This window comes from Sipha flava, unplaced genomic scaffold, assembly GCF_003268045.1.
Source record: "Sipha flava isolate LNK unplaced genomic scaffold, YSA_version1 166_pilon_pilon, whole genome shotgun sequence".
Lineage (NCBI taxonomy): Eukaryota > Metazoa > Arthropoda > Insecta > Hemiptera > Aphididae > Sipha > Sipha flava.
Genome location: NW_020271849.1, coordinates 26,963 through 51,427, shown reverse-complemented (window position 1 = coordinate 51,427; position 24,465 = coordinate 26,963). Strand labels below are relative to the sequence as shown.

Genomic DNA, 24,465 nt, shown 5'->3' with positions numbered 1-24,465 from the left:
TATAATTAAAATTCATACCAATTGGCAATGAGCTACCCACTGGCCACTTTCAACCGTGATTTGTTATATTGTATCTTCAACAAATTTTTCATTTTTATATATACCTATGTATTATAATTTATACATTTAAACAAAAATTCAACAAACATAAACACTAAAACACAAATACATTTTAGTATTTAATGAAAAAATAGTAATTTAAATACTATATATAGATATAGTTGTCAATAGTCAATTAGTTATGTAACTAATGATTTTGATTGCAGGTACTTTAGATCAACTATTGCAAAAATTTATTGTAAGTGCTAATGTACCCTTCAGAATAATAGAAAATCCTATTTTGAAGGAAATAATTGGCAGAGGTTTCCCAAACAAAAAAATTATGACACGACCTACACTAATGAAAACTATTGAAAATGATTTTCAAGAATTATCATTAAAAATGAGATTTGAGGTGTCCAAATGTGCTCATATTGCTTCGACTGCTGACGGCTGGTCGATTTTTAAAAAGTAAATTTTTATTATTTAGCATAATAATCATAACAGTCATGTTCATTGTACATAGCTAGATACCAATTATTTAATATTATATTTTATTAGATCATACATTGGGATAACGGTCACGTGGATTAATGAAGATTTATCAAGAAGTACTCGTCTTTTAGCATTAAGACGACTAGAAGGTTCACACACATATGATATTTTAGCCAAAGCTATGGATGCAGTTTACACCGAGTTCGAAATTTCAGATAAATTATCATACTGTACTACGGACAATGGCTCAAATTTTGTAAAATGTTTCAAGTAAGTTATTCATTATGAATTTGTATTGATTGCTCATTAAATTAGTTTGTAATAAAATCCATTTAGTTAACCATCTAATTATCCTATTTTAAACTCTAATTTTTGATTATCTTTTAGAACATTTGGTCATATATTTGATGATGAAAATACTGATACATTGCTAGTGAACGATGCGGTTGATGATGATGTAGAAGAAATCGATGCAATCGACTTGAACATTCTAAATGATGAAGACCATGATTTGCAATATGCATTACCTAAACACCATCGATGTTGTGCATACACAATAAATTTAATAGCAACAACAGTAATTAAACATTTATTTAAGTAGATAACCTAATATAATTAAAGTATAAAATATAAAATTTGGTGCCCTTATTTAATTTTGCTTAAGGACTCAAAAAAAGCTTTGTCTAATCCTGCATACAAAAAACAGTCAAGAAGTACTTTTGCCAAGTCTACCGCTTTATGGAACAAACAAGGTCGCTCAACTAAGTCAGCTGATTTAATTAAACAAAATCTTGGCGTTTATTTAAGTACACCAAACGAAACACGTTGGAATTCATTGTATGACGCAGTGGTGTTGCTTAATAAATTAATTAGAAATAATGAACCTAAGTTTAGAATAATAATGGACGAATTGGTTATTGGCAGGTAAATTATAAATTCTAAATATATATTAATTATTTTATTTATATTTTTTATAAATAATATTTTCAGATTTAATAAAAGTGACATTGATTTCATGTGTCAATATCAAAAAATTATGGGGCCAATTTCAATAAGCTTGGATTTACTCCAGGGTGATACTAACATGTATTTTGGTCATCTACCTACAATTGAAGAATTAATCTATAAATATGAATTAATGATAAGTGATCAAACAATTTCAAATTATATGAAACCTCTGGTGACTGCCATACTTAATGGTATGTAATATTTAATATTTTTTAAATACATTAATCTTATTTATCCAAGTACTTTAATGTTATACATTTAATTTCTTTTCATTTTAGCTGTTTTTGGTTTTCTTTATTGGTAAATATTAAATATTCAATATCTCTTAGTTCTTACAGTCTTACTGATGTATAATGTAAAATGTTAATTAGCTGATCTATTCTTTATATTTATTTTTCTGTGTAGTAACTTCATTGAAAATAATTTTTGTTTTTAGGTATAAAAACAAGATTTGCCGATTATTTGATAGACAAATTTTTAATTACTGCTGCGGTCTGCCACCCACTATTTAAAACAGCGTGGATTAAAAATGACATAAAAAAACAATTGGCTTCAGAATATTTAAAAAGTGCCTGTTATGAGTTACATACCAATGAAAATGACAATAATGATGCAGAAGAAAACCAAGTATTTAAAGTATTCAAAGATTTATCTAGCTTTTTTACCTGGTCGCAAAATTCCCGAGAGGAAAAATCAACGGTTAATGATGAAATTGATAGATTTTTGGGTACATCTACAACAAAAACATTGGAATGTTTGCATAATTTACCCACTATCAAAAGAGTAAGATTAGTTGTAAACTTCTTATACTATTAGTAATAATATTACAAAAATATTTGTACCTTGTTTTCAGGTATTTGTGAAGTACAACACTCCGCTCACTAGTAGTGCGTCAGTAGAGAGAGTATTTAGTGTTGGTGGTGCCACAATAACCAAAAAAAGGACGAATATGACAGATAAGCATTTCGAACAAATAATGTTAATAAAATGCAATACTCAAATATTCGATAAATATATTATGATTGATTCAGAATTAAATTGATTTTTTTTTTTTTTTTGTATTTGAAACTTATTTCAAATACTTATAAAAAGTATTTGAGTAATACTCAAATACTTTTTAAAAGTATTTTTTACAACACTGGATGCCACCCATTGGTGGTACTCCACGGTTAAAAAAAAATGTGAAGATTAAGATTTGTTTAATAATAATAATTTTGTTTAACGTTTAATAAATAGTTTTGGTATTAAATTGTTTATTATTATTATTATTATTATTATTATTAAAAAGTCATAAAATGATTTTCATTCAACGCATTTTGTGTATCATATTATTATTTTTGTACATTCAATTTTTACAAATTGTAATTTTCGCAAAAAGGACACATTTCCAAGGATTTAAAAATATTGTATTGCATGTAATTTTATAAAATATCCTAAACTTTTTTCAGATTCTTACATACGAGTATCATTATAATTTTTATATAAAGGAATTCTTTAATTTTTTCCAGAGATATTGATTTTTCCCTCCTGATCAATTCATGAAATGCGGACGTGTACTCTTCTTACATTTAGTGATTCATTTATGTTCCTACATACTATACAAATGTACCGGTAGTGTACAGCGTGACGTACACTGTGACGCAATTTGTATACTACCCCGTGGAACGATTCTTATACAAAGACTCGTGATAATCGTCACCGTCGTCGTTGTCGTTCCGGGATATTACTCATACGATGTGATTTACATAAAATAAAATATGGTACACTGCACAATAATAATGTACGAGGTGTGTAAGCCGTGGACTGTGATGATCTTGCGTGTGGCTCGAGAAAAAAAATTCGAAAAATGTGAGCACTTTTCAAAACACCGACGCCGCCACCGTAATTGTTCAATTACCACACAGCCACGGGAGCAATGTCAAATGAACGACATTTGTTGGTCGGTTATTACTTATGCAAATCGTACCGACTTCGTAAACAGTGTATATTGTAACAGATGTATTAGCCGTGTCTTCACGTGTTTTAAATAATTCACCCCACTGATTGTAATATTGTACGCACACGTGTACGTGTAGAAGCAAGACTCACAAGGGTAGAAATAATACTCGTGGAATAATAATTATAATAATAATAATTTGGTTATTGGAAGTTCGGAAAATTATGACCTTGTGACCCAAATCCCGTGACCATGTGCAATACTTAGTTCTCACCACTCAAATATCGAATAAATAATTCGTGTTATACCATGCAGCACGCATGTTTACGTCATCATTATTCATAACTGGTCAATCACGTCTCTTATTATTCAACAAAAATAATCCCCTTAGTTTTCGGTGCTATTCAGACATTTTATACGTCCCAGCTACAGTTTGAAATTATTAAATACATATTCAATTAAAATATATCTTAAACCATATTATGTGCTATTTGTGTTGCAAATCTCTTCCTTCCGTTATATTGATCTAAATCCGCTTCTGAATATTATAATAGAATTATTTCTATAAAATTAATGTAGAAACAAAATATATTTTAATCGCATTAAACGTATTTCATATTATCAACATTATAAAAATTAAGGACGAGACGTAATATTCAATATAATTAATTTAATTAGTATCGGTAAAAAGGTGCTTAGATTGTACTTCTATAAAATTTCTGTTCACAAATGTTGCTTATACCTGAAATATAAAAATGTTATCTTATTACTAAGGCTAGGATTTTAATGACCCAAAAAACCTAAAAAAAATGCCCAAAAGGTAAAAAATGATTTTAAAATATTATAAAAATGCATTATAATTATTAATTAATATTTCGGTACAAAATTATTAAAATTATTAAAAAATAGCAAAAAAAAAATGTTAATTTAGGATTTTCTTAATATGAATACTAAAGTTTGAAGTTTTGACTTATCATGCAATGGCCAGCCATGAAAATTGAAATTTTCTGAAATAAACAACAAAAAATACTATAAAATAAAAAATATATACGTTTTTTTTTTTTTTTTGAAAATTACGTTTATGCTAAAGAAGTTGTTTGCTCGTTTCGTTTTTGAATACTACCATTGATTATAAATACTAGTATTTATAATCAATGATACTACGTAAATATTTATCGCGTGTAATATGTTGCTGAATTGTATATTTTTTATCTGCTGCAACTTTAACTTCACTGACTTTAAAATATAACACCAAATCATCGGTAGAAAAGACGTCGGCGTCAAATTCCGAAACATAAAGCCACATACAACTCGATTGCGATGATTTTTGTTTCGACATATTTCGGTACAAGCACAATACGCAATCCCGAAAATAAAGATACTAACTAAATAGGTATTTAACAAAACCATAAGTAGGTACACTCCACACCACTGTCATCTAATTTAACTATTAAGATAACTCATGGTATCGAAGTTTTAAGTTGTAATATATAAGTGGTTTTATTATCGATACCGAGTATTAACACATTATCTCTATAGAGATAATATCATATTCAATATTTCAATTATATATAATGAAATATTGAATATGATATTATTTCTGTTACAAATTCAAAACTTTTATCGAGAACATCTAGTGTAAATGAAAATGTATAAAAATATTACCTAAAAATGCTACAAAATGACCCTAAATCCATAAAAGTACAAAAAATGCGAAAAAGATCAAAATAAAAATTATATATTTGGACTCATATATGACCAAATCACATTTTGTACTTAAAAAGCTATGTCCTGTAAATCCTAAAAAAAAAAATGCAAAAATCCTATTCTATCCTAGCCCTACTCATTACTAAATGGTCAGAGAAACACTAGAGTTTGTGCGATCGAATGATTTAACTGTTGGTTGTTTGCAGAGGCTTGCTTAGGATCAAAATACAGAACAGGCCCAGTTATAATTATTTTAATTTATAAATGTACATATTTTTTTTTTTCGTAAACCTTCCATAACATTTTTAAATTTAATTAGAAAAAAATGATTATTTAATATAATACAATTCCTTCTATTTGACTTGTTAATGACATTTAAATATGTTAAAAAGTAAATAATAACGATGTAAAAAATATTAATATTAACTATTTGAAAACAGTGTAAGCCCATGCCTACTAGACCTACCCTCTGTCACGCCATTGGTTGTTTGTAATATATGCCACTACCCTTAGCCCCAAAATGTTGATAAGATTTTTTTGCCTTTTACCAGTCTATATAGCTAGTCCATCAGTAGGCCAGTATAATGTGCATTATGTTCAGGATTTTAGTTCGGATAAGAGGATTAGTTTACTAGTGACCATTACTACACCTTACTAGAGAATATTATAAGCCGACGTGTACCAAAAAATCATTTTAAGAATGTTTAAATATACTTAACCGAGCGCACGGGGTATTGTTAGTTATTTTACTTGCGAGAACGAAAAATTAACAACGATAAATATACCGGATCAATTATTCTGAGAATTCACGAAAATCATTATTATCTCATTTATCTCATTTATTTCCCAAAAAATCTGTCGGGATGGTATTTTATTTTGCATTACATCCGTAGAAAAGCATCCTCGAAATTGCTACACGGCACCCACCATCGACGTATAAGTTTTTTATTTCTACAAACCACAGTTGTATTGCTTTAAAACTCGTGAGACGATCACCAATGTAAGAGAAAAAAAAATAGTGTTATTCATACGGTAAAAAAGATACTAGTGTGTGGTATTTTCGTTTTAATGCTGTGTGTGTAGCAGTTTTACATCTTTACACCACTATTGCCCCCAGGTACGTGACATCGTATTTTTGTCTTAAAATAAAATCATTATTGCCCGTACACACAAGGCGGAGGTGACGGCGCTGACGTCAAACTTTTCAAACTTGACATTACCATTATAACAATAATATTGAATAGTGACCATTCGAGTGTGTGCGGAGTAGTATTGTATGAGTACGGCACGAGCTCGAAATCTGTTGTTTTTAATATTTTAAACACCGCGTAGGTACACAATAAATACAACAACAATAATAATGATAATACCTATACTCGTAACTTAGTAGTCGTATAGTATCCATGTATTATGTACAGAGTGTCTCATCACGAGCATTTACTAATTCATTTTGCAAAATGTCTCGTTTTATTTTATTATTTTTTTAATAAAATTTATTTATTTTTTTTTTAATTGATTTACCAGGCTGCATTCTGTGACTTGGTTTTTGAAATTCTTGTCTGTTAACAAACTATGATAATAATGCTATAATTTAATAAAAAAAAAACTATAAGGTTATGAAATCAAATAGTTAAGTAGTCGACTTTTATGAAAAAAAAACACTACATAGGTATTAACAATATTATACACTAATATTTTGTACTATACTGTTAAAATAAAATAAAATTAATAAAATTGAGTTCTTAACGAATCTTTTAGATTTCTGTTATTCATCTGTTATAATAATACAGCTTTTGCCTGTCATAAAACTGTTATACCTGAAATCGATATACTAACCAAAGTAAAGTTAGTAATACACATTATCACGGAGAAATCAGCGGATAATATTAGCACAGGAATAATAATAATTGTATCCATGTAATACAATTAACAAACGCGTATGCTATTCAATCAAGTGAGTAAGGAAAAAATATATATATTTATTTATTATTTTTTTTTTTTTTTTTTTTGTAACGCGGAAGAGATATCACGAATAATGGTAAATCTCCGTGGATCACCCTGTATGCATATAATATGTGTGTGTGTATCTATAGCGTCTACATATAGTATACATATATATTTGGTTGCATGAGCATAATAATAATAACATAATATACGACAGAGACGTGTATACAAGTAGGACGGTTACGGCGATGGCGGCGTGTGTTTATAGTGTAAATCAACGAAGGTCGCTCGTCTTGTGTCGGCTTTTCGCTCATTTGTGTTTATGCTAATTCCCGGTGTCGCTGTCGCCGCCGCTGAAGCCACCGTCGTTCTACTCGGGAAAATAAACGGTCGTCCTAGACGTCAACCGGCCGCGGTGAAGGCGTTGAAAAAGACCGCAACCGACGGCGTATAATGTTTTTCTATTTATTTTATTCTCGTCCGTCTACACTGCAGCGCATAAAAACCCCATACGCGCACGAGCCCAACGCCTCCACGTGCTCAGAATCGTTGATCGTCACACATACACACACACACACGCACACAGCTAAGCGCATTAACGAGTAAATATGAGTTAAAGTTTAGTTAAAAATTCTGCTAGTGCCGAATTGGTTCCAGAGCTCCAACCCCACGTACCGAATTGGTTCCCGTCTGAAAAAGTTATTTTATTAGGTATAGCCGAATTGGTTCCCGTTTAATTACACACATTTTCCTTCTCAATTTTACAGACTGTCAACTTTAAAGTAGGCTTGGTTAACAATGTGCGTTAAAAAAAAAAAAAAAAAAATGATAAAATATGTACAATTTTAAATCGTTGATTTGGAAGTCAACTATTCCTCACTTAGGTGTACGAAATACAAATAATAAAATATAATAAATACAATTTAAAACCATTGATTTGCAAATTTGAAACTAACTTTCTTTAAATATACAATTCTTGTAATTTTCTCATTAATGTACTTAGTCATACAATTTTCCAAGTATTTGTTATTTCCTTCCTTTTTGCTAGTAATTTGCTAGTCTCTAATAGTCCATAGTCTATTATATTTCTATACACTATCTTATCGACATAATAATTGTGTTTATATGTCATAATATAGCTTTTAAAATTGTAAAAAATTTTAAAATTTTTAAAACTGTGTTAAAAATTAAAATTGTCACTATTTTACCTGTACATAAACGGGAACTAATTCGGCTATACCTAATAAAATACTTTTTTTAAACGGGAACCAATTCGATTACTCCCAAAAATTCAACGCGATTGCAGTTTGTACTCGTATACCGTTATAATCTCATGTTGGTTTTATTTTTAATCAACTCAACTTTAACGTAATTTGTTGTTATAACTTTGAAGCAACGTATCTCATACAATTTTCAATTGTTCCGAACATCAAATTTGATTTTGAATTCCTATCGATTTATAGACGCAAATCTAAAGGATGAGGGGTGGACATTTACTCTCTCCATTTAATAGGTGGGTGGGCATTTGATCGATAAAACAATAAGTATACATCAATACAATTATATTACGTAATTTATATTATTCAGGTGGACCGACTAATTTTTGTTTTCATAGGTGGGTATTCAACACTTTAATTTTTCCCTTCCCCCACCCAAATTCCAATTGTTCTGTTCATTTATTGCAATGGTTCTCAACCTTTTTTAATTTATATCACCTTTAGCCACTAAAATCAAACGTTGCGTGTCGCCCTTATATCAAAATAATAAATAGTATACCTACTGTATATTTTAGAATTATTTAAACTAATAATTAATGAGCTATAATACTACGTAGCGACTGTAGAATAACCGACTAATGATTGGTTAAAGGTATTTATTCCTTAGTACACGTCTACAGTCTCGTCCTGAGGAATCACACCTTAAGTCGATAAAATAATCGATAACCCAGCGTTTTTCCAAGTCAAAATACTACACGTGTTAATCAGACCTAAATTAATAGTATAAAGATACGAACTTTGAGGGATGCTAGTCACATGACAGTGGTGCAATTATATGATTTTATTCGAACAAATTAATTTTTTTCCTTTTTCCCGTAAAGATTTCGTGTCACCTCTATGCTGGGTTCATGTCACCTTAGTTGAGAACTACTGATTTATTGAATAATTGTAACATCATTCGTCCTAAGAAGTTATTTCCTTTTACTTGGTAATAAAAATAAAAAAAATGTTGTACAATAATTGTATTACATTCAAAAAAATAAAATATCAGGTATTGAAAAACAAAATCAATCGAAGTCATGTTACTATTTAACTAGCTTGCTATCTCTGATTGAAATTTTGCTAATATGAAAAACTATAATATATTATAGTGTAATAAATACATCACAATTGAATATTATTGATTAATGATTACGGTTCGTGTATGAATATATTATTTTAATCATAAGATTTTTTTCTTTTCAATACGTTCTTAATTGTACAATACAATTTTATAATTATTTATTTAACGCCACCACCACCACTACCACTACCAGTTGGCTTTGTTACTTATTATCGCAAACGAATGATACGTTATAAATAATAATTATAATACTTTCGAATATTAAAGCGTGACGTAAGTCAAACTATAGTTCGCTATTAAATATGGATAATTATAGAACGTTAAGAAATACAAGAATAAATCAACATTGTTTAATTACACATTAGTAATCAGTTTAAAGGAGAAAAATAAAACTGTGTTATTACCTAGTCATTTTATTATATTTTCCAACATAGGTTAACAAATTGTTAACTGCAACTGATTATCTAATCCACGTCCTATTAACTAATATTATATTAGTAAAGTAAAAAATGACAAATTTATATTTTATGCTATTTCATATGAATAAGTAACGGTGGTTAATTCGCAGGAATGTGTCGAGATAGGGTAACGGTACAATATAATTACTATTATATACTACTCTCGAGATTCGATTTATAACCTTACTGCCAAGGCGAATTGCAACAGCACGTGATCATAAAATGATAGGCTTCGCATAGCTCATCCATTTTGTACGGACATGATAAATCTTGAACACACAACACCGGTGGCACTTTGACTAGAACAAAAAAAAATAACAAATACAGTAATATACAATAATAACAACGGTATTTCGTATAAATCGACCGTTTATATTATACTATAGTGTTCATAGTTCGTTTGTTGTTCGTAAAATTATTCACTACTTAAAGAAAAACACAAGTACACAACACAACAATTTTAATGATAATAGCAACTGTATATAGATCGAATGACCGGTCCCATTGATAATGGCGCAATTATAATGTATATGTAATAATTATAAGTAATGTTTCGCCTTGGAGTTGTCAGTTAGGCAACTTAAGTGACGTGTGACACAAACGAAGATGGAAAAGGAACAGAAATAAGTTAATTGTACGTGGGAATGCATAGGACGTAGAATTTAATTATCGGGGGAGGGATCGATTTGGTGTAATGACGCGTAGAGCTCACACATGAATCAGAAAAATTATACTTAAACTTAAACCTTATCAACAACGTGATGATTAGAAAAAAGCTCGTAACTGCTGGTAACTGCAACTAGACGACCTAGGTGGCTTCTCACACACCACACTGTTGGCTGGCGGTCTTATGTGTCAACTGAAACAACAACGATCACAAATGGACACGACGATGGACAATTACTACGATGAGTAGAACGAAGACACACAATACACTAGGGTTGAATAACTCATGGAACATAAGCGTGGGCACACTCCATAGTATACCCACAGCCAGGGTAGGCACTTGACTACTCTGAGAACCTACCCTTCCTCACCAAAATATTCAATATTATCACAATAATAAATAACCGTATTATGTTCAACCTCTTCGAAACAACCGGCTAACGGTAAATGCATGTATAGGAATATTGGAAAAATATAATCACCAAGTTATTTTTACTAACCATGAATATTATGATTATTCGTACAGCATGCGTATAGTATAGAACAGCAATACTCAACCTACGGCAAGCGGGCCGCATGCGGCCCTCCAATGATTTATATATAATAAAATATAAATTTCAAAACTTATATTATAAATATAAAATATACATAACAAAACAATCAAAGCGTGTTGCAAATTCAAAAATTAAATATGCAAATAATGTGTACAGAAATCGGCTTATTGATTCACAGCTTGACGACTTGTTAAGAGTAGCATGCAGCAACTACAAACCAGATATATCCAAAATAGCGAAAAAAACGATCTCAATATAAAAATCCACTATAATTAAAATAAATATTTAATCTTTTTTATAATAGATTTTCAAATGTTATACAATAATATACATAGTATATAAATTTATTTTTAGTTCTTTTCCGTTCCGTTCATTTCGACTTGCGGCCCGTGAAATATTTTAAAATATTTTATTACCACGGCTCACGGTGGTAATATTGGTTGATAAACGTTTTTTATCAACCCTTTCTATCACCCCGGCCTCTGTAGAGGACACTTGAATTTCACTAGCTTTATGGAAAACGTTATGATGTAACTATTTAGTTATAGTGTACTCTCCAGAGGACTAGTAGATATTTCTTATTTTATCGGTTACGCCATCTATTATTATGTTTTTTAACTAAATTTTTAATGTTAAACTTCGTTCTTCCGGCACGAATAAACATTCTATGTTTACTCATTGTGGTTTCATCGTTTATCCTAATTTTGGTATTTACTGAGTAATATTGCATTTTTTTCATGATAAAATTTATATTTCTGAATTCAATCAACGAGTCAGATACGAAAAAGTTTCATTCGAACGCAAGTTATACTTCATTAAATATGTGTACTTTGTAGAGGACATCACGACGCTACGGGGTATCCGTTTTACGTTTCCTCAATATTTGAAATATGATTTTTCAAGATTGACTTAACGTGAATCATCGCGTGCGATTTTATTAAAGATATCACATCGAAGCTGCAGTTGAAAATCGATTTCATTACTAAGCGCGCCCGGACGGAACGCAGTGCTGCAATTTAAATTATTGAACTGTACTATACGTTGCGTTAATAATTCGAGCCGAAATTCGATTTTCGGATTGTAACTGATAATTAGAATTACATTACAATTATTACATCATTTTTCCGTTTTCGTATATTTTTAAGTTAAAAATAATTTTTAGATTCTGAGGGAAACGTAGAACGTATTGATTTAATTACGTTAAGTGGCTATCCATGATGTGTTTTTTTTTTTATTGTATCCGTGTACACAACCAAAATGAGAGCTCCGATCATCACTAAATGTTAAGTAAAATATAGAAAAATTATGTTTAATTGGTACTTTTGGTGGTAAATTTTTGAATTTCTCATTAGTTTGTAAGGTTGCACTCCGGGTTTCTCTTTTACTGCCCATGCTACTCGCCCAAGGCGAAAACGAACGGCCGAACCACAGCTGGATTTTGTTATTTTTTAACATCAAAACGTATCGATGTAACGTATAATAATCATAATATAACAAATCAAAAAAAAAAAAAAATGGCTCATACATCTAACCAGCCCAGGAGGGCCATAGAAGTTGGGGCTGGCTCAACCGGCGCCATATTTAAATTTTTTTTTCGCATAATGAAAATAATAATAATTTTTGATAGAAAAAAAATGGTATAACACAGAAATTGTATTTTGTGCAAACGAACACTAACACTTATAACTCTAGGCACGCAGTCAGTCATGACTCGTTTTGTGGCTGACTTATTATAATTTTAATTTTAATTGGAATGATAACGAGTCGTGACTGGGGATGCAACACGAACCATAATACAAAATTCACCGATAATAATTATAATACTCGTATAATAATAATATACACTAATCACATAATATCATTCCGTAGCGTTATAAGTTTTGCAAATTATTGAGAAAACCATAAAATAAATTGTAAAATACTTGGAAATTTCAACCGAAATCCGAACCTTCATCACTACTAATCGTAAATTATTTTGTTATGTACTATTTTATTTTGTTTGAGTACGCGATTTCGACCAGAACGGTTGTTTTGATTATCAAAATCATATTTATTCAAAGATATTTGATAATTTTAAAATACTCTACACTAGTGCTCTTGATTTGATTTGAGTAATACCCGGATACCTGTTTATCCGGGTAATACCCGATTTTGTGGGTAATCAACGTTTTCGAGTAGTGGGTACCCATTACCCAAAACGTTCGGGTACCCGATGGTTTTTGATATCCGTAAACGGTTTAGCTAAATCTTAACTGCTAAGAGGTAATCAGTCTTAAATTATACATTACACAATTATTCAAATAAGAAATATTAAATTATTTCCTCTTTTAAATTAACAATATTACGTTTTAAAAATAAATTTTTAATATTTTATGGAAGTGTTATTAGTGATATTATATTTCAATAATTAGTTTGTTCAAGTATAATGTCGAATAACATGTTAAAAGCTATTATAAAGCCTATATTTAAATCTTGCAGATAACGAATATAGTGGCCGTATTCGTTACCTTTTATGTGTATAGCTACGCAGATAATAATAAGTAATCACAGTCAGGGGCGTACATACGGAGGGGAGGGAGAAAGCATTCAAACCCACCCCTAAGGCAAAAAAAAAGAAAAGAAAATTGTGATATTATTGATGACGTGTAATATATTCACAGTTACATTGTTACGTTTTGAACTTAAAATATACAACTATACAAAAATTATAATAATTGAATAATTATATTGATAGGTGTTTGAAAAGTTTTGTTTAGTATGGTGTTTTTATATGTATTCATATAGATACTAATTTACTGTAATGTAAAAGTAAACAGTAAATTGTTGTAAAGTTGTATAAAATAATATCTATTTATAGCAGTTATTTATCTGTGCAACGAAAAAAAAAGATAATGAAATTTAAGCTCGATTCACACTAGCGGTCTCGGTTCGGTCCGATCACGGTCAAGTCAACATCGATAGTACGTAATCCAACGACATCGTACACACTATCGATCACAGTCAGGTCCGGTCAAGTCTCGACCGGTCGATGCACGATCCAGATCGCCGCAGTAAAGAGCTTTTTGATCGAGACCGCCTAGTGTGAATAGTCAGCCGCCGCGCTTCTCTCGGTCATATCCATTGTTTTGATTGTTTTTTGAACACTTTTGTACACTTTGTGGCAACGTATAGATAGAACTTGACTGATTGTGATCGGTAGTGAGAACTGTACATCATAATCCTTGACCATGACTTGACCGTGACCGGACCGAACCGAGACCGCTAGTGTGAATCGAGCTTTACAGTTCTCACTACCGATCACAACCAGTCAAGTTCTATCTATACGTTGCCACAAAGTGTACAAAAGTGTTCAAAAAAACAATCAAAACAATGGATATGACCGAGATTAGCGCGGCGGTTGATTATTCACACTAGGCGGTCTCAATCAAAAAGCTCGTGACCGCGGCGGTCTGGATCGTGCATCGACCGGTCAAGACTTGACCGGACCTGACCGTGACTTGACCGTGATCGATAGTGTATACGATGCCGTTGGATTACGTACTATCGATGTTGACTTGACCGTGATCGGACCGAACCGAGACCGCTAGTGTGAATCGAGCTTTATCATGTTTTAGAAAAAATATGTATTTGCATACTAATCCCAGCTCTAGTAATGAGTATACAAACCATAGAGGGTACCCGATTCATAACAGGTACCCAATCCATAACGGGTACCCGAAATGTTGTAAATCGGGTAATACCCATAAAACCCGGGTATCCGGGTATCAAGAACACTAGTTTACACAAGCGCGCTGTTGTAATAATATAATATATTCCGTACTCCAGTAGCGTAACTGGGAAAAAATCTAGGGGGGGGGCAATATCATATATTTATTATTACCAAAACCCAGACACCCCTCCCCCTCACCAGTTAAAATATATTTTTATTGTATGTATTTTATACAGTATATCTAATTGTTTGATTTTACATAAGTCTTTTAACTCATTTTGTGGTTTAGATTAACATAGATTGTAACTAGCAGGTACTAGGTACCAATATTGTTAAATAATACCCATAAGAGTTCATTAATAAAAGGTGCTATTTGTACTGTTGGATTATCTAGGGGGGCACTCGCCCCTCCCCCACAATTACGCCACATAACTCGGGTGTTTACCTTTTAACGGATTTGGACATCCGCAACAGTGGCCATGTATTACGGCCGAATCGTCTTGACACGACCAACTCGGACACTGACGACCATCGCAATACAAAGCTGTAAATAAATAAATAAATAAAATCTGAGTTAAAATATTTGTTTCTCCGGTATAATTATAATATTATCCCCCGCATTCCAAGACAAATATTAAAAAAATGTTCTCATGAAATCCACAGCGATTGGAATAATTGCACAGGAAGCGGTAATCTTCAGTCTCTGCTGACTCTTGCACGTGTAACTTAATACATTATTTATCAGTATTATATAAATACAGATGATGTATTCTATTTCCAACGTACCGTTGATCAAACGATGTTACATATATTAAAAGCTGATTTGAACTAGTCATTAAGACTACTCCAGAATTGATTTCCAGCGTTGCCTACTCGGATAGAGTTCTGTACGTAAGAAACTATGACTTAATGACGAATTATTCAAATCAGTTTTCGAAATCTTTATCGCATCAATAATAGTTCGATCAGTTCCCACGTTGGAAACAAAAAAAAGGTCATTTGAATCTGTGTTACTACGCGTGCATAACGGACAGACAGAGAGAAAATTGCCATTTCCACTATGGTCTTGAAATGTTGATTTTATACGTTCGCGTGACCGTTTCTCAGCCGATCCGGTTACGAATGCCTTTAGCGCCGTTTGATCGAGTCGCTTTTATAACGACTGTTGTCTATACGTTACCTGTGTAGAGGAATTTGATAATCACGTCGCGGTCGCCGTTCAGGTCGTCCGCTGCTTTCACGTAAGTGCTACTAACGTTATGTTGATACAAGGCAGTCGCCACGGACAGGATAGAGAACGCGCTAAACGTCACAAGCACTCGGTCGGACTTCATGGTCGGAAATGAACGAACCGCGGTCACCCCGGTCGTCGGGTATTTATTAGGTAAACGTTGGTCGATACCGTGACGGTCGCGCACGGCGAACGAACATGGACGTGGGGAATTCGCGAATTCCGATCGAATATTACCGCCCACGATACTGGGCCGTGCAGTGGGCGGAAGGGAGATTGAGCGTCACGAGCGGATGACTCGTGTTCCTATGGGTTTTTTATTTTTTGTTTTCCGAACATTCCACGAGAAACTCCGGACCGTCCGCACGAATTCGACGAACGCATTAAAGAAAAAAAAAAAAACCGTTAATCAAAATCGATATTATTGTTGGTGCACTATTCGACCGGAACCACGTACCTAACCTAATGTGTAAAATAGTCCATTCGATTAAAACCGTCGAGGTTGTCCGGTGCACGTGCCATTGGATTCGTCATTATAGTGCTACGTCGATAATTCCTCTGGACACCTTGAGTTTATTTTTAATGTTCGCGCATATCGGACAAATCCAATGCGAACGACACGCACCTGGGACTGTAGGAATGTTGACAAAGCTTTACCCGGTTATCAAACGTTTCACGCGATTCTAATATTTTAAATGTTTTAATGTTGCAATCCACACATTTTTTTCCTGACGAATATTCAAATCTACTAATTAAACGTTATCGTTTGTAAAATATTTAGGTTTTTTTGTTTGCTCATAATAATAAAAAAATATTAAAATAAGTTATTAAAAAAATAATAATATTACATCGTAGATAACGTTATCTTCTTTAAAACAAAAAAAGGAGGTTCTACTATGAATGTTCACTGAACGGTTTTGTGTTACGCATTACAATTATTCTTCCTAAACATTTTTTATTTTATCGACTTCAATTCTCCACTGTAACCGATTGCTCGTCTTTTCTTTAAGATCCTAATAGGTTTTAACTCTTGCATCACATTTAATTTGTTCTGTTTAAGAGCTCCGAAGTTATCCTGCAATTTTCTTTCCTAAAACTCGCAAGGAAATTATAATAATTAATAATTTGTATTCAAATTTGGTTTGTTGTAGATCCACTTGTACGCATGCGTACCGCCATTTTGTAATTTACTGCAATGTATCATTCTCGATCAATGGAGCATTTCACATGGATTACACTTTTGAGTATCGCGTCCTATAAATCTTCATTTAACAACTATAATTCTACTATTATTATTCAACTATAATCCTCCGAAAAACTCCTATTAATTTTCCAAAACGTTTTAACAATTTAATTCTGTGATTTCATGGACCTTTAAGCGAAAATGGTAAGCTATTATAGACACTACGTCGAGTAGCTTATGTTGCTTATCGTCGTTTTTATCTTCCGAGATAAATTTAAGAACTCCATATTATTATAATTCTAGTTGCATGCGATAATAAGATAATACGTGCACAAGTTCGTTTTTTTTTCGTCTTAAATAATTTTTACTCACCTTTTAGATTAAAAGTGTTTATTTTTTAAACGTACAGTACAGTATTATCATAGTATTATATTCCGTGTTAATTAGGAGATTAGAACTTCATTGAAAAAATACATTATAAAATAATTACTGAATTTATAGTTTATCAATGAAAATAAATTTCTTATAAAACTATGTAGATTGTTTATTTTTTATTCGTTTTACAGTTTAATATCTAATGTAGACTGAATTGTCTTAAATATTCATATAATTATATAATAATTTAACGCTTTTCACTTTCGATTAAATAAAAATTTTTATCAAAAGACCTAAGTAATAAATCATTCTATGATTTTCGAAGAATTCAAAATAAATATTTTAAATTGTGACATGTATTAAACTCTGTTTATCATTTATATTTTCTTATAAACAGTATAGAGCGCATAAAGTACAGTTCGAAAATTATAGTGTTTTATATAAATTTTTACAAGTCAATCATGCTACACGATATGGAATTTGAAAATATATATATTTGTGAATAGGAAAACGCTTTTAAAAAATTCAGTGTAATACTTGATCTCCTTCAGTTCCGTAAAAACTGGGTGTGCAGAGGGTGCATTGCACACAAGTACCGAGCACCGAACTATATATTACGAGGCCTCAAAAGGTCAAATGCTCAAACACACGTTTGATGATTAGGGACCTCAAGGTTTTGATTCTTAAACGGGTCGAGGCTAACTCGAGAGTGGTCTAGTTACGGCACTGATCTTTTTAAATTTTCCCTAAATACTAATGTATAAATACTATGTGTAATGTATTACACAATGATTATAATGGTAATTTTGATTAAAATAGTTTATATACTAATAATAATATATTATTATGTTTAAGTGTTTTTAAAGTATATAATATTAATAGTAATACATCACATTAGGATCGGATCATCATTTTTACTGAATGTTTTTTATATTTTTGTGTATATGTTACGGGTAAAGTTCAAAAATGGGTAGTTTACACAATACCCGGATAAAGTACACCTTATTTATATGGATAGTATAATATGTACATTATCCAGTGTGCTATAAGTTTAATTCGAAAAAAAAATTATTAAGTACCTAAACTATGTATTATTTATGTTATTATTTTATAATAAAAAATGTTAAAAAATTAAATAAAGCTATTTATTGGAACACTTTGAGGCATTTTGAGTTGCAAAATATCTCTCCAGATTTACATTTAATCGTACATTTATTTGTTAAATGATTATTTTCACGCAAACATTTTTTAAAACTTTGACCATCGAAAAAAATCGTGCATTAGCTATTTCACGAAAAGATTTTTTTGTAACCGACACTTATAAAATATTTATAAAAGTTTCATTATGATTTATTTGTTTTTATTCACGTTTCTTATTTCAGATAATATGTTATAATATTTTGATTCCTTTAAATTTACAGAATTTCCATTCTTTTCATTAATTTATTTATTATAATTTTCGTATAATTTCTATTTTTATGACGACAAGGTTTTTTTTTAAAAAACTAAATGATCAAACATTAATAAACCGAACAAATTAACTTGAAAACCAATAGCACCGTATGTAGCTTAAAATTATTATACAATATCAATGCACACGATTTAACATCATGTAGGTACAAATTATATTTTATCGTATTTTATTAATATTATCTACAGTTCATATTTGTCGTATTTTATTTTATGAAAACTATCCACTCAAAGAAAGATAATGTAAAAATTACCCGGTTGATGTACCTACAAAATAAATGTTTTACAAATATGTTTACTTTATCTAATGGGCATGGGTAATGTTCACATTACCCGGATGATGTGTACATTACCCGATTTTCTTACTCTACCCGTAACATAAACACATATATATATATGACTTATTAATAATAATAAAGCAGTCTACAATAAGTAATACAAAACGTTTACGATAAATATAAATTGGTGAATAATAGTGTTTTCGGTGAATATGATTTAATAAGGAATATCATTAATCTACAATATAGGTTCAAGAACAACAACATGTAATCATAAAATGATAGTCATCGCATAAGTTCTTCATTTTAAGTGGACATTTTAAATCTTCAACGCATAATACCGGCACGTTAACTGTAAAAAAAAAAAAATTATGAAACACAATATTATGTCAGTTTATTGAGAAAACAGATGGCGAAATTTATTTATAAATCAGTTTCAATATTTTACTATTATATTAAATTTCGTGTAATATTCAACAACAGAGGACGGAAAATATAACATTTAGAAATAGACTACGTCTTGGTAAAAAAATTTTTAATACGTTGAATACGTTGCGGATAGATATTAATTTTATTTTCAAGACAATCGAACGATTGTGCCGTTGCAGAGATGTAATTTGTGCATTTCAATGGGATTCCAATCAAACATCATTAAATTATGTTTTAAATATGTTAGTATTTTTAAAACATCATCCACAGTATATACTATTCATGTTTGATGTTTGATTGAGCGAGAACTACTAAAAAAAAAAAAAAATCGAATCCCTTTCCATTTTACAATTCCGAAAAGACTGTTGAGCGAACTCGTGATTTAATTTCGCCAAAATCCAACGAATTTAAAAACGTTAGCAAAACGTGGCAGAATTAAAAATATGGCATTTCCTACCGAAATTACGTGGCAAAAAAGCTCGGTCTGACGGTAAACTTCTCGGATTACACATATAGCGTTTGAAATAAAAAAAATTTAAAAAACTGTGATTCAAATACATATTATATTATTAAAGTTAAGTTTTATTTTACCTTCAAAACTGTTGTGACATCCGCAACAGTGTCCGTGAATCATGGCCGAATCGTCTTGACACCTCCAATTGGGACATTGTTTATTACGACAGTAGATCGCTGCAATTTAAAATTTAAACAAAATAATGCATACTCATTGAAAAAATATCGGTCCCCTCGCCAGTGACCGTTCAGTTGCAGAATCTTGAAAAGCCCCATATATATTTATTTTTATATAACTTTATAAACTCTAAGGTATATGTTACAGTCTCATAATTTTCGTTGACAATAACAAAAGAACCCTTTTTCCAGCAACAATATTATAAGATTATTTTTAGATTAAGTGATATTCGTGATACATTCACCCCCTCTTCACCATAGGGTTAGCACTGATCCACGAACAAGCTTAGATCATACGAGGAGTTTCAATATTGTCATATTATTTATTTCTATACTGTATTATTAGTTAATCGTTGAAAAATAAACAGTATTAATATTATTATTATTATTATTACGACAGTAGATGACTACAATATTTACAAGAAAGTTTCAACTTCAGCTTAGTTATGAAAGTCCAAAAGACAGAAGAAAAATGCACGTAGTACCGAAAGCCCGATTTTAGCTTATTTGAATTCTATATTGTATTGTTTAGGTATATTCTGTTTGTATATTCTGAATATAATAATTCGAAATGTTGAATTATCTATTTACCATAATACTCTTAAAAAAATAATAAAACAACAATTAATTTTCTACAAAATACATTCAATAGAAGCGATAAAATTTCAATGTTTCTTATAAATTAAAATTGAATGTTTGAATCTAAATATTATTTTCCTTTTTGCTTGCTGGTACGAATGCAAGAAAACGAAACCCATTTATACAGCCATATCGGTAAGCATGAAAAAATAAAAATAAATTCACGTTTTCGTACACTCGTACAATGTGTGACATACACAACAACGATTACCTTTGTACATGGCCATCAGCGGATCCCTTCGAAAGCCCGGTCCTTGGACAACACCGGTGGTGCCACCGAAATAGGTCGACCCGGTCACCAGGGGTACAGCGACGGCGATGACACAAACGAACACACAAAAGGTCAGAACTGGCCCGTCAGACTTCATGGTTGGAAATGACCAGTCCGAGAGCCAACGACGTTATTTTGTACGGATTTCACGGACGTCGTTTACACATTATCTCCAGGTCAACGTTTTGCGGTACTACATAGAAATATTATTATCATTGTGTTGACCGCGTCGGTCCTAATGAAGTCGTCGAATCCTTAATAGTTTTGTTTTGGCATGTTAAACGAACATTAATAGCCTCCAATATACATTGGTGTAGTTATAGTTAGGAAGGACCCCGGTGCAATAAATAAAATCGGCCTCCTAACCAATATTATCTTCATATGAAAATTCTAGATACCTAATAAAAATATACCAATACACGTCAAAATATTCTTTCAAATGTGAATACTTACTATAGAACAATAAACGAAAACATTAATAAATATACAAAAGAAAAATAAATCCAATTTAATACTACGAGAAATATATTACATATTCCGTGAATTATTATTCTACTTTAATTCTGATCGTAACTAGAATTAATAATCTATGTATCATAATAGCATAATCTATTAATTTATAATTTTTAATATACCTTTAAAATACCGTGCAACTTAAATTTTTAACGGGTTTTTTTTTTTTTTTGTTAAAATATGTAATAATATTTCTTTTACTAAATAAATGAAAAAAAAAATATGCAAGATGAAAAATTAAAACCACATCATGACATCTCATATTATGATGTTTGTCAATATTACTAACAAAAATAATAATTATACATAACTAATTCAATCTTTTTTTATCTGTGAACCCGCAGATAAACGTAGACTATTATTGTTTATTAATAATAAACATAAAAGATACTGTTGATTAATTATTGTCGTGAACCCAATTTGAATATTGTTCATAAAACGCGGCTTATTCTCCCCGACCCCCTCCGTCCAACAAGCCAACCATTACATGTTACGATTCAACCTGTCCAACGTCAGTTTCGCTGAAACGGCGACCGTCGTTGAAATTATTAAAATAGTGTTTCCATCGAAATAACTATTTATAGGTTTCATACTTTGTAGCCTTAAATTTATAATAATAAATGTAGAAAACGCTATTACATACCAGTATTTTCAATAAAAATAAAAATATTTTTATACATTTTTAAATAGTTATTATTTACAAGTAGTTGTTTTTTTTTTTTTTAAGTGGAGACGCAGTCTTAAAGTCTCCCCTGACGAGCCGCCCCTATAGTTGAAATTAAAAAAATTTATTAAATATATTACAATGAGATATCCGCCCAACAAACCCAAACATTACGGTTGGTGTCACACGGACGTACAAAATGTGCACGGCACGATGGACGTACTTTTTAACGCATGTGTAAAAGCGAGCACACAAGCGTTGATATGACGTCCGTTAAAAATAATTGGCATTGCTATTTTTTTTGTTCATTTATTATATTATACCAGTGGTAAATGGTTCGTCAAAAGTAAAAATTAATCAAATGACACGATTAATTTTTACCAGGACCGGTCAGGCCGGCTCTAAACAAAATGTATACATAGACGAAATAAAAATCTGCCGCCCTTTACGGCCCGTAAATTAAAAACGCGTTGGCTCTTCCAGTATCATCAACGTATAGCCCGAGTCGCTGCGCCAAAAATAAATAATTTATATAATAAATAATGTTATAGTGTATGATCATTATCGACTTTCGACATTTCGAAGAAAAATCAAATGTTAATATACGTTATCTTCGGTTTAATTTTGATAATCAAAATAATCATTTTCAAAATATTCATTTTAATCATTATCGACTTTCGACGAACGTCATTTCGAAGAAAAATCAAATGTTAATATACGTTATCTTCATTTAATTTTGGTTTATTATATAAATTATTGTACGACTTGTACGTCCTAATCAAAACTAGAGAGAAACAACTTTTATTGATTTTAAATTAAATTAAAGCGAACTTCACTATGGTTGACTATGTGAGTTGCCAATAAATACAGCATACTGATCAATACATAAATACATAGGAACAAAGTGAAATTTACATTTATTATTAAAAAAGAAGTTCATTAGTTAATTAGTTAATTAGTTAATTGCCAGATACATATCAGTTATTATTTTTATTATTTAAAAAAAAATATATTTATGTGTATGTTACCGGCAATATGGATAATTCAAGTATTTTGCAAAACGCCTAGGTATTATGCAAATTGCCGACCCATTTTAGGCAACGTAGATTAAATATGATTTTCAATATTATTTTACAAATAACCTAGGCTTTTTATAAATTGCCAATTTTTTTTTAAGGCCATGTACAAAACATTTTATTACATGTTATATTACATTCAGATTTATATAATTATTAGGTATACATTATTACTCATATTACAGACAAAATTACATTTTCATCTATTATTATTTTATTACTATTATATAAATATACTATTTACTTATTATAGCATGTTGTAGAAAAGTGACATTTTGAAGCGCACAAAATGTTATTTTTAAGGCAAATACACTTTTTATTTTGACACTTGGACTTACAAACACATTTTAAAAATCCTTGGCCAATTAATGTGGATTTAATTTTTATCAACTCATTATACTGTTCATCAAATAAAAACTATTAAATAGTATTAGTGGCCAAATGTTTAAAAAAAATTTGTAGTTATAAAAATCTGACTTCATATAAATCGTATCCATAGTTGCAACAATATAACGAGACACGAAAATGACGAGAAAAATGACGATATTGTAATAAAATTATTAGTACGTTCAATATTGTACCTTAGAATTATTATTATAGTAGTAAAAGAATATTAATCTTTATTGCGTTAAATCGTGCATGCACATTTATGTAGTGATCGTTGTGCAGGACACTACGATCGGTTCCACATTAATTATTTAACGACGTAGTACGTTGTATGTTATCTTGAGACGTTGGGTTGAGAGAGATAGGTAGGTGAATAATTAAACACTGGTATATTAAACTTATA

The 24,465-nt window shown here is 30.8% G+C and overlaps 2 protein-coding genes across 2 annotated transcripts; both read right to left on the bottom strand.

Moving 5' to 3' along the window:
* Positions 1-9,864: 9,864 nt before the first annotated feature.
* On the bottom strand, positions 9,865-16,335 carry LOC112679680. The gene is made up of 3 exons (XM_025549569.1): positions 16,037-16,335; positions 15,302-15,400; positions 9,865-10,226 (listed from the first exon to the last, which is right to left on the bottom strand). The coding sequence occupies exons 1-3, from the start codon at positions 16,188-16,190 to the stop codon at positions 10,111-10,113; spliced, it is 369 nt and encodes a 122-aa protein (XP_025405354.1). The 5' UTR covers positions 16,191-16,335; the 3' UTR covers positions 9,865-10,110.
* Positions 16,336-19,539: 3,204 nt separating this feature from the next.
* Positions 19,540-21,565, bottom strand: LOC112679683. Its single transcript, XM_025549576.1, has 3 exons — positions 21,363-21,565; positions 20,414-20,512; positions 19,540-19,745 (listed from the first exon to the last, which is right to left on the bottom strand). Exons 1-3 carry the CDS (start codon positions 21,517-21,519, stop codon positions 19,645-19,647), a joined length of 357 nt encoding a protein of 118 aa, XP_025405361.1. The 5' UTR covers positions 21,520-21,565; the 3' UTR covers positions 19,540-19,644.
* Positions 21,566-24,465: the final 2,900 nt, after the last annotated feature.

Coding starts and splice junctions, on each gene's coding strand:
- LOC112679680 (XM_025549569.1), bottom strand. CDS start 16,190: ATGAAGTCCGACCGAGTGCTTGTGACGTTTAGCGCGTTCTCTATCCTG. Junction 15,401..16,036: donor TATCAAATTCCTCTACACAG/GTAACGTATAGA, acceptor ATTTATTTACAG/CTTTGTATTGCGATGGTCGT. Junction 10,227..15,301: donor ATGTCCAAATCCGTTAAAAG/GTAAACACCCGA, acceptor TTTTTGTTCTAG/TCAAAGTGCCACCGGTGTTG.
- LOC112679683 (XM_025549576.1), bottom strand. CDS start 21,519: ATGAAGTCTGACGGGCCAGTTCTGACCTTTTGTGTGTTCGTTTGTGTC. Junction 20,513..21,362: donor GCTGATGGCCATGTACAAAG/GTAATCGTTGTT, acceptor TTTAAATTGCAG/CGATCTACTGTCGTAATAAA. Junction 19,746..20,413: donor ATGTCACAACAGTTTTGAAG/GTAAAATAAAAC, acceptor TTTTTTTTACAG/TTAACGTGCCGGTATTATGC.